This window comes from Mustelus asterias, unplaced genomic scaffold (genome assembly GCF_964213995.1).
Source record: "Mustelus asterias unplaced genomic scaffold, sMusAst1.hap1.1 HAP1_SCAFFOLD_4240, whole genome shotgun sequence".
Classification (NCBI taxonomy): domain Eukaryota; kingdom Metazoa; phylum Chordata; class Chondrichthyes; order Carcharhiniformes; family Triakidae; genus Mustelus; species Mustelus asterias.
Window position 1 is genome coordinate 1 of NW_027594185.1, and position 12,008 is coordinate 12,008.

Here is a 12,008-nt window from a genome sequence, read left to right on the forward strand (position 1 = left end):
CTGTGCAGGGTTGAAGTTCGGAAAGGCTGATGTGGGGCGTTACTCCGAGATCTCTGAAAAGTGAGTTGTTTTGACGTAACCCCTTAATCCCGGGACCGAGAGCCTGAACCCCGGAGTGAATAGTGTGCAACAGGAGGCCATTCAGCCCATTCTTACCCATGCTGTCTCTCCCGGGGAGAAAACTACCCCAGTCCCACCCCAACCTCGCTGTCACTCCGACACCCTCCCCTCTCCAGACAACCGTCCTAATCCCTCTGGAAAGCCTCGATGGAATCCCCCGCCATCTCACTCTCAGACTGTGCCTTCCACAACCCCGGTCCCTTCACCAATCGCCCGTGACTTCTGGGCCTTGATATATCCACCAGCACGCGCCACACACACGCACGCACACGCACGCACGCACACGCACGCACACGCACACACACACACTCTCACACACGCACACGCACGCACACGCACGCACGCACACGCACGCACACGCACACACACACACTCTCACACACGCACACGCACACACACGCACACACACACCGCCCCCCCCACCCCCCCCCCCCCCCCCCCCCCACCCCATGCTATCAAGCAGCTCCGTCAAATGTCCTCCTGACCTTCCCTCCTCCAAGGGAGATGTCCCCACCTTCTCCGCGTGGCTTCCGTGTCCCGCAAACCCTTGTCGTGACTCTGTATCCGCACTCTCCTCCCTAACGCCCGCGTATCCTTCCGAGACGATGGAGCTGAACACAGGACTCCAGTTGCGTCTGAACCAGTATATCGCACGGTTTAGAGTCAGAGAGTAATACAGCAGGGAAACGGGCCCTTCAGCCCATCCGTGCTGTCCTCCCAGCTAGTCCCAATTACCCGCCTTTGGCCCATATCCCTCTGATCCTTTCCCATCCATGTATTTATCCAAATGCATTTTAAATGTTGCTATTGTTCCTGCCTTAACCACTTCCTCTGGCAGCTCGTTCCAGCCACTCGCCACCCTCTGCGTGAAGAAGTCACCCCTCAGGTCCCTTTGAAATCTTCCCCCTCTCACCGTTAACCTGTGCCCTCTAGTTTTCAACTCCCCCTCCGTGGGAAAAAGACTGAGTGGAATTTTATAGCCCCCGCTGAGGCGAGACCGGAAATTCCCGTCCAAGGAGATTTCCATTAGAGTCATAGAGGTTTGCAGCATGGAAACAGGCCCTTCAGCCCAACTTGTCCATGCCGCCCCTTTTCTTTTGACCTCCAAGCTAGTCCCAATTGCCCACGTTTGGCCCATATCCCTCTGTACCCATCTTACCTATGTAACTGTCCAAATGTTTTTAAAAGACAAAATCGTACCCGCCTCTACTACTACCTCTGGCAGCTCGTTCCAGACACTCACCACCCTCTGTGTGAAAAAATTGCCCCTCTGGACACTTTTGTATCTCTCCCCTCTCACTTTAAACCTATGCCATCTAGTTTTAGACTCCCCTACCTTTGGGAAAAGATTTTGACTATCTAGCTGATCTGTGCCCCTCATTATTTTATAGACCTCTATAAGATCACCCCTCAGCCTCCTACGCTCCAGAGAGGAAAGTCCCAGTCTATCCAGCCTCTCCTTATAACTCAAACCATCAAGTCCTGGTAGCATCCTAGTAAATCTTTACTGCACTCTTTCTAGTTTAATAATATCCTTTCTATAATAGGGTGACCAGAACTGTACACAGTATTCCAAGTGTGGCCTTACCAATGTCTTGTACAACTTCAACAAGACGTCCCAACTCCTGTATTCAATGTTCTGACCAATGAAACCAAGCATGCCGAATGCCTTCTTCACCACTCTGTCCACCTGTGACTCCACTTTCAAGGAGCTATGAACATGTTCCCCTGGATCTCTTTGTTCTGTAACTCTCCCCAACGCCCTACCATTAACTGAGTAAGTCCTGCCCTGGTTCAATCTACCAAAATGCATCACCTCGCATTTGTCTAAATTAAACTCCATCTGCCATTCGTCAGCCCACTGGCCCAATTGATCAAGATCCCGTTGCAATTGGAGATAACTTTCTTCACTGTCCACTCTGCCACCAATCTTGGTGTCATCTGCAAACTTACTAACCATGCCCCCTATATTCTCATCCAAATCATTAATATAAATGACAAATAACAGTGGACCCAGCACTGATCCCTGAGGCACACCGCTGGTCACAGGCCTCCAGTTTGAAAAACAACTCTCTACAACCATCCTCTGGCTTCTGTCAAGAAGTCAATTTTGTATCCATTTAGATACCTCACCCTGGATCCCGTGAGATTTAACCTTATGCAACAACCTACCATGCGGTACCTTGTCAAAGGCCTTGCTAAAGTCCATGTAGATAACATCAACTGCACTGCCCTCATCTACCTTCTTGGTTACCCCTTCAAAAAACTCAATTAAATTTGTGAGACAAGATTTTCCACTCACAAAGCCATGCTGACTGTCCCTAATCAGTCCTTGTGTCTCTAAATGCCTGTAGATCCTGTCTCTCAAAATACCTTCCAACAATTTTGTTGGATTGGGTCACTGTCTGTGTGGAGTTTGCACATTCTCCTCGTGTCTGCGTGGGTTTCCTCCGGGTGCTCCGGTTTCCTCCCACAGTCCAAAGATGTGCGGGTTAGGTTGATCGGCCATGCTAAAAATTGCCCTTAGTGTCCTGGGATGTGTAAGTTAGAGGGATTAGTGGGTAAATATGTAGGGACATGGGGGTAGGGCCTGGGTGGGATTTGTGGTCAGTGCAGACTCGATGGGCCGAATGGCCTCTTTCTGTACTGTAGGGTTTCTATGAATTTACCCACCACAGGTGTGAGGCTCACTGGCCTGTAGTTCCCAGGCTTTTCCCTGCAGCCCTTTTTAAACAAAGGCACAACATTTGCCACCCTCCAATCTTCAGACACCTCACCTGTGACTATCGATGATTCAAATATCTCTGCTAGGGGACCTGCACTTTCCTCCCACAATGTCCTGGGATACACTTCATCAGGTCCCGGGGATTTATCTACCTTGATGCGCTTTAAGACTTCCAGCACCTCCTTCTCTGTAATATGTACACTCCTCAAGGCATCACTATTTATTTCCCCAAGTTCCCCAACACCCATGCTTTTCTCAACAGTAAATACTGATGAGAAATATTCATTTAGGATCTCACCCATCTCTTGTGGATCAGCACATAGATGACCTTGTTGACCTTTAAGAGGCCCTACTCTCTCCCTTGTTACTCTTTTACCCTTCATGTATTTGTGGAATCTCTTTGGATTCTCCTTTGCCTTATCTGCCAAAGTTCATCACACCCTCCGTGCTCTCTCGCTGACTGCCTCCCTGTATCGACAACTCGTTTCCACCCATTCCCGTGCCTCCCTCACCTCCCATTCCGTTTCATCGATCGCTGTTCCCATCGTGAGGATTTCAGAATTGTGTTCCCCTCTCCCGCTTCCTTCCCCATCCTGCTTCCCTCCCTTCCTCAGTCCCTCCTTAAAGTTTATAATATTTATTATTGTCACGAGTAGGCTTACATTAACACTGCAATGAAATTTGAAAATCCGCTCGTCGCCACAGTCCGGCGCCTGTTCCGGTACACTGAGGGAGAATTTAGCATGGACAATGCACCCCAGTAAGGAGTTTAACAACACCAGGTTAAAGTCCAACAGGTTTATTTGGTAGCAAAAGCCACACAAGCTTTCGGAGCTCCAAGCCCCTTCTTCAGGTGAGTGGGAAAACGCCGGCATCTCCACATCAATGCACCCTAACCAGCACATCTTTGGACACTAAAGGGCAATTTGGCATGGCCAATCCACCTAACCTGCACATCTTTGGACACTAAAGGGCAATTTGGCATGGCCAATCCACCTAACCTACACATCTTTGGACACTAAAGGGCAATTTGGCATGGCCAATCCACCTAACCTGCACATCTTTGGACATTAGGGGGCAATTTAGCATGGCCAATCCACCTAACCTGCACATCTTTGGACATTAGGGGGCAATTTATCATGGCCAATCCACCTAACCCGCACATCTTTGGTCATTAGGGGGCAATTTAGCATGGCCAATCCACCTAACCTGCACATCGTTGGACATTAGGGGGCAATTTAGCATGGCCAATCCACCTAACCCGCACATCTTTGGACACTAAGGGGCAATTTAGCATGGCCAATCCACCTAACCTGCACATCTTTGGACATTAGGGGGCAATTTATCATGGCCAATGCACCTAACCCGCACATCTTTGGACACTAAGGGGCAATTTAGCATGGCCAATCCACCTAACCTGCACATCTTTGGACACTAAGGGGCAATTTAGCATGGCCAATCCACCTAACCTGCACATCTTTGGACACTAAGGGGCAATTTAGCATGGCCAATCCACCTAACCTGCACATCTTTGGATACTAAGGAGCAATTTAGCATGGCCAATCCACTTCAGCTACACATCTTTGGACTGTGGGAGGAAACCGGAGCACCCGGAGGAAACCCACACAGACACGGGGAGAACATGCAGACTCCGCACAGACAGTGACCCAAGCCGGGAATCGAACCCGGGTCCCTGGCGCTGTGAGGCAGCGGCGCTAACCACTGCCACCTCACAGGAGAATACGTCGGCATTTGCAAAAGAGACCAAAATAGGACGGCAAATTAAAGTGTTCGGTGTTCAAGGGCTTGTGGATTTCAGCCGAACTGGCTGCAATCTTTATAGTTTATACTGAAACGTACCTTTCCTTTCCTTGTCTTTAAAGTCCTTTTCTCTTCCCGAGGCGATGGTCAAGTGGGATTATCGCTAGACTCTTAATCCAGAAACTCAGCTAATGTCCTGGGGACCCGGGTTCGAATCCCGACACGGCAGATGGTGGAATTTGAATTCAATAAAAAATATCTGGGATTAAGAATCTGCTGATGACCCATTGTCGGAAAAACCCATCTGATTCCCTTTAGGGAAGGAAATCTGCTGTCCTTACCCGGTCTGGCCTACATGTGACTCCAGAGCCACAGCAATGTGGGTGACTCTCAACTGCCCTCCAAGGGGCAACTCGGGATGGGCAATAAATGCTGGACCAGCCAGCGACGCCCATGTCCCATCTCTCTCCATCTCTCCCTCTATCCATTTCCCATTTCCCTCCCCCTCAATTCCTGGATTTAAAGTTTATTTTATGAGTGTCACAAGTTGGCGGACATTAATGTATCACCCTTTGTGCAGTGAGGTGGGCAGAATTCCTGAACGTCCACACCTTGGAAGATGACTGCAATGTTCCCTCTCCCTCACTGTCTCTCTCCCTCACTGTCTCTCTCCCTCACTGTCTCTCTCCCTCACTGTCTCTCTCTCTCTCTGCAGGTACAAGGTCAGTACGTCACCCCTGAGCAAGCAGCTGCCCACCCTGATCCTCTTCCAGGGAGGCCAGGAGTCGATAAGGCGCCCCCTCATTGACAAAAAGGGACGGGCAGTGTCCTGGACATTCTCCGAGGTCAGTAACTGCACTATTCCAACCCCGAACCCCTCGATTAGATTCCAGTCTGTAACTCACTCCCGGGTATCTGTTATTCTATATATAAACCACCCCGAACCCCTCGATTAGATTCCAGTCTGTAACTCACTCCCGGGTATCTGTTATTCTATATATAAACCACCCCGAACCCCTCGATTAGATTCCAGTCTGTTACTCACTCCCGGGTATCTGTTATTCTATATATAAACCGCCCTGAACCCCTCGATTAGATTCCAGTCTGTAACTCACTCCCGGGTATCTGTTATTCTATATATAAACCACCCCGAACCCCTCGATTAGATTCCAGTCTGTAACTCACTCCCGGGTATCTGTTATTCTATATATAAACCACCCCGAACCCCTCGATTAGATTCCAGTCTGTAACTCACTCCCGGGTATCTGTTATTCTATATATAAACCGCCCTGAACCCCTCGATTAGATTCCAGTCTGTAACTCACTCCCGGGTATCTGTTATTCTATATATAAACCGCCCCGAACCCCTCGATTAGATTCCAGTCTGTAACTCACTCCCGGGTATCTGTTATTCTGTATATAAACCACCCCGAAACCCTCGATTAGATTCCAGTCTGTAACTCACTCCCGGGTATCTGTTATTCTATATATAAACCATCCCGAACCCCTCGATTAGATTCCAGTCTGTAACTCACTCCCGGGTATCTGTTATTCTATATATAAACCACCCTGAACCCCTCGATTAGATTCCAGTCTGTAACTCACTCCCGGGTATCTGTTATTCTATATATAAACCACCCCGAACCCCTCGATTAGATTCCAGTCTGTAACTCACTCCCGGGTATCTGTTATTCCATATATAAACCACCCCGAACCCCTCGATTAGATTCCAGTCTGTAACTCACTCCCGGGTATCTGTTATTCTATATATAAACCACCCCGAACCCCTCGATTAGATTCAAGTCTGTAACTCACTCCCGGGTATCTGTTATTCTATATATAAACCATCCCGAACCCATCGATTAGATTCCAGGTTGTAACTCACTCCCGGGTATCTGTTATTCTATATATAAACCACCCCGAACCACTCGATTAGATTCCAGCCTGTAACTCACTCCCGGGTATCTGTTATTCTATATATAAACCACCCCGAACCCCTCGATTAGATTCAAGTCTGTAACTCACTCCCGGGTATCTCTTATTCTATATATAAACCACCCCGAACCCCTCGATTAGATTCCAGTCTGTAGCTCACTCCCGGGTATCTGTTATTCTATATATAAACCACCCCGAACCGCTCGATTAGATTCCAGTCTGTAACTCACTCCCGGGTATCTGTTATTCTATATATAAACCACCCCGAACCCCTCGATTAGATTCCAGTCTGTTACTCACTCCCGGGTATCTGTTATTCTATATATAAACCGCCCTGAACCCCTCGATTAGATTCCAGTCTGTAACTCACTCCCGGGTATCTGTTATTCTATATATAAACCACCCCGAACCCCTCGATTAGATTCCAGTCTGTAACTCACTCCCGGGTATCTGTTATTCTATATATAAACCACCCCGAACCCCTCGATTAGATTCCAGTCTGTAACTCACTCCCGGGTATCTGTTATTCTATATATAAACCGCCCTGAACCCCTCGATTAGATTCCAGTCTGTAACTCACTCCCGGGTATCTGTTATTCTATATATAAACCGCCCCGAACCCCTCGATTAGATTCCAGTCTGTAACTCACTCCCGGGTATCTGTTATTCTGTATATAAACCACCCCGAAACTCTCGATTAGATTCCAGTCTGTAACTCACTCCCGGGTATCTGTTATTCTATATATAAACCATCCCGAACCCCTCGATTAGATTCCAGTCTGTAACTCACTCCCGGGTATCTGTTATTCTATATATAAACCACCCTGAACCCCTCGATTAGATTCCAGTCTGTAACTCACTCCCGGGTATCTGTTATTCTATATATAAACCACCCCGAACCCCTCGATTAGATTCCAGTCTGTAACTCACTCCCGGGTATCTGTTATTCCATATATAAACCACCCCGAACCCCTCGATTAGATTCCAGTCTGTAAATCACTCCCGGGTATCTGTTATTCTATATATAAACCACCCCGAACCCCTCGATTAGATTCAAGTCTGTAACTCACTCCCGGGTATCTGTTATTCTATATATAAACCATCCCGAACCCCTCGATTAGATTCCAGGTTGTAACTCACTCCCGGGTATCTGTTATTCTATATATAAACCACCCCGAACCCCTCGATTAGATTCCAGCCTGTAACTCACTCCCGGGTATCTGTTATTCTATATATAAACCACCCTGAACCCCTCGATTAGATTCCAGTCTGTAACTCACTCCCGGGTATCTGTTATTCTATATATAAACCACCCCGAACCGCTCGATTAGATTCCAGTCTGTAACTCACTCCCGGGTATCTGTTATTCTATATATAAACCACCCCGAACCCCTCGATTAGATTCCAGTCTGTTACTCACTCCCGGGTATCTGTTATTCTATATATAAACCGCCCTGAACCCCTCGATTAGATTCCAGTCTGTAACTCACTCCCGGGTATCTGTTATTCTATATATAAACCACCCCGAACCCCTCGATTAGATTCCAGTCTGTAACTCACTCCCGGGTATCTGTTATTCTATATATAAACCACCCCGAACCCCTCGATTAGATTCCAGTCTGTAACTCACTCCCGGGTATCTGTTATTCTATATATAAACCGCCCTGAACCCCTCGATTAGATTCCAGTCTGTAACTCACTCCCGGGTATCTGTTATTCTATATATAAACCGCCCCGAACCCCTCGATTAGATTCCAGTCTGTAACTCACTCCCGGGTATCTGTTATTCTGTATATAAACCACCCCGAAACCCTCGATTAGATTCCAGTCTGTAACTCACTCCCGGGTATCTGTTATTCTATATATAAACCATCCCGAACCCCTCGATTAGATTCCAGTCTGTAACTCACTCCCGGGTATCTGTTATTCTATATATAAACCACCCTGAATCCCTCGATTAGATTCCAGTCTGTAACTCACTCCCGGGTATCTGTTATTCTATATATAAACCACCCCGAACCCCTCGATTAGATTCCAGTCTGTAACTCACTCCCGGGTATCTGTTATTCCATATATAAACCACCCCGAACCCCTCGATTAGATTCCAGTCTGTAACTCACTCCCGGGTATCTGTTATTCTATATATAAACCACCCCGAACCCCTCGATTAGATTCCAGTCTGTAACTCACTCCCGGGTATCTGTTATTCTATATATAAACCATCCCGAACCCCTCGATTAGATTCCAGGTTGTAACTCACTCCCGGGTATCTGTTATTCTATATATAAACCACCCCGAACCCCTCGATTAGATTCCAGCCTGTAACTCACTCCCGGGTATCTGTTATTCTATATATAAACCACCCTGAACCCCTCGATTAGATTCCAGTCTGTAACTCACTCCCGGGTATCTGTTATTCTATATATAAACCCCCCTGAACCCCTCGATTAGATTCCAGTCTGTAACTCACTCCTGGGTATCTGTTATTCTATATATAAACCACCCTGAACCCCTCGATTAGATTCCAGTCTGTAACTCACTCCCGGGTATCTGTTATTCTATATATAAACCACCCCGAACCCCTCGATTAGATTCCAGTCTGTAACTCACTCCTGGGTATCTGTTATTCTCTATATAAACCACCCCGAATCCCTCGATTAGATTCCAGTCTGTAACTCACTCCCGGGTATCTGTTATTCTATATATAAACCACCCCGAATCCCTCGATTAGATTCCAGTCTGTAACTCACTCCCGGGTATCTGTTATTCTATATATAAACCACCCTGAACCCCTCGATTAGATTCCAGTCTGTAACTCACTCCCGGGTATCTGTTATTCTATATATAAACCGCCCTGAACCCCTCGATTAGATTCCAGTCTGTAACTCACTCCCGGGTATCTGTTATTCTATATATAAACCATCCCGAACCCCTCGATTAGATTCCAGTCTGTAACTCACTCCCGGGTATCTGTTATTCTATATATAAACCACCCCGAACTCCCTGATTAGATTCCAGTCTGTAACTCACTCCCGGGTATCTGTTATTCTATATATAAACCCCCCTGAACCCCTCGATTAGATTCCAGTCTGTAACTCACTCCTGGGTATCTGTTATTCTATATATGAACCACCCTGAACCCCTCGATTATATTCCAGTCTGTAACTCACTCCCGGGTATCTGTTATTCTATATATAAACCACCCCGAACCCCTCGATTAGATTCCAGTCTGTAACTCACTCCCGGGTATCTGTTATTCTCTATATAAACCACCCCGAATCCCTCGATTAGATTCCAGTCTGTAACTCACTCCCGGGTATCTGTTATTCTATATATAAACCACCCCAAACCCCTCGATTAGATTCCAGTCTGTAACTCACTCCCGGGTATCTGTTATTCTATATATAAACCACCCCGAACCACTCGATTAGATTCCAGTCTGTAACTCACTCCCGGGTATCTGTTATTCTCTATATAAACCACCCCGAATCCCTCGATTAGATTCCAGTCTGTAACTCACTCCCGGGTATCTGTTATTCTATATATAAACCACCCCAAACCCCTCGATTAGATTCCAGTCTGTAACTCACTCCCGGGTATCTGTTATTCTATATATAAACCACCCCGAACCACTCGATTAGATTCCAGTCTGTAACTCACTCCCGGGTATCTGTTATTCTATATATAAACCACCCCGAACCGCTCGATTAGATTCCAGTCTGTAACTCACTCCCGGGTATCTGTTATTCTATATATAAACCACCCCAAACCCCTCGATTAGATTCCAGTCTGTAACTCACTCCCGGGTATCTGTTATTCTATATATAAACCACCCCGAACCCCTCGATTAGATTCCAGTCTGTAACTCACTCCCGGGTGTCTGTTGTTTGTTCTGGGTGCTGAAGGAGAATCTGATCCGGGAGTTTAACCTGAACGAGTTGTACCAGCGTGGGAAGAAATCCATGAAGCTGCGGGCGGACGCCATCCCGGAGGAGAGTGCTGAGGAGGAGGCGGAGGAGCAGCAGCAGGAGGAGGGAGCGCAGGATCATGCCCAGGAGGAGAGCAAGAAAGACCGATGATGGGGCTGCAGGCGCGGTGGTTGGGATGGAGGGGGAAAGGTCTGCCCCGAGTCCGGGAGAGAGAGAGAGAGAGACGGAGGGAGATTCACTGCCACCTTGCCCCTCGGAGACCAGCGGACCACCCAGGCATCTCCCAGCATGGTCGATTCTCTCCCCAATCCCCTTCCTGCCACATTCGGGTGCTCCGCGTTGAAATATAGGCGGGAGTTATCGTCCCCTACTTTGTTGATTGGCACCCCGTGCTGTAGCCTCCTCTCCCCCCCCCCCCCCCCCCCCCCCCACCCCGCTCCCCCCCCCTCTCTTTTCCTCTATCCACCTAACTCGGGAACCTCTTGCACGCACAGCAAGATCCCAGCATCCAATAGACTCCCGCCCTTCCTAAGAACGCTTGATAAACACCCTTCCCTTTCCCTCCCTCCTCTCTCTCTTCCCGCTGCCCCCTCTCCTACCCCACACTGCCCTCTGCAGCGTACGTGTGAATGGGCGGGAGTGGTTGGTTGGGTGGGTGGGTATATTACAGACTCTGCAATCACTGTACGTTGTGAATACTCTCACATCATTACCCTCGCTGTAATTTATTAAACAGAATGGTTAGTTATCCACGCTGTTGTCCAGTGCCGTCGCTCAGTGTGCCTACGTCTGTGCCACTCTTAGTCTGCAAGAGCTGTCCCCTTCATCATCTCCTCCCCGCCCTTCACCCCTTTTCAGAGCAATGTGTACAGAGCCGTCCACTACCTCAGCTTGGCGGGGCGGGCAGCACGGTGGCACAGTGGTCAGCGCTGCTGTCTCACAGCGCCAGGGACCCGGGTTCCATTCCCAGCTTGGGTCACTGTCTGTACGGAGTCTGCACATTCTCCCCGTGTCTGCGTGGGTTTCCTCCGGGTGCTCCAGTTTCCTCCCACACTCCAAATATGTGCGGGTTCGGTGGATTGGCTGTGCTAAATTCTCCCTCAGTGTACCCGAACAGGCCCCGGAGTGTGGCGACGAGGGAATTTTCACAGTAACTTCATTGCAGTGTTAATGTAAGCCTACTTGTGACACTAATAAATAAACTTTAATTTTACTTTAACTAACTTTGATAGGGACATTGCAGATGGATCATTACTCTGTATCTAACCCCGTGCTGTACCTGTCCTGGGAGTGTTTGATGGGGACAGTGTAGAGGGAGCTTTACTCTGTATCTAACCCCGTGCTGTACCTGTCCTGGGAGTGTTTGATGGGGACAGTGTAGAGGGAGCTTTACTCTGTATCTAACACCGTGCTGTACCTGTCCTGGGAGTGTTTGATGGGGACAGTGTAGAGGGAGCTTTACTCTGTATCTAACCCCGTGCTGTCCCTGTCCTGGGAGTGTTTGATGGGGACAGTGTAGAGGGAGCTTTACTCTGTAT

The 12,008-nt window shown here is 48.2% G+C and overlaps 1 protein-coding gene across 1 annotated transcript; it reads left to right on the top strand.

Annotated features, from left to right (window-relative positions):
- Positions 1 to 4: 4 nt before the first annotated feature.
- Positions 5 to 11,222, top strand: LOC144491023 (thioredoxin-related transmembrane protein 2-like; the record flags this gene model as incomplete). Its single annotated transcript, XM_078208701.1, has 3 exons — positions 5 to 60; positions 5,322 to 5,451; positions 10,447 to 11,222. Coding segments are annotated over 3 exons (360 nt in total), but the record flags the coding sequence as incomplete, so codon positions are not given.
- Between the last annotated feature and the right edge of the window lie 786 nt (positions 11,223 to 12,008).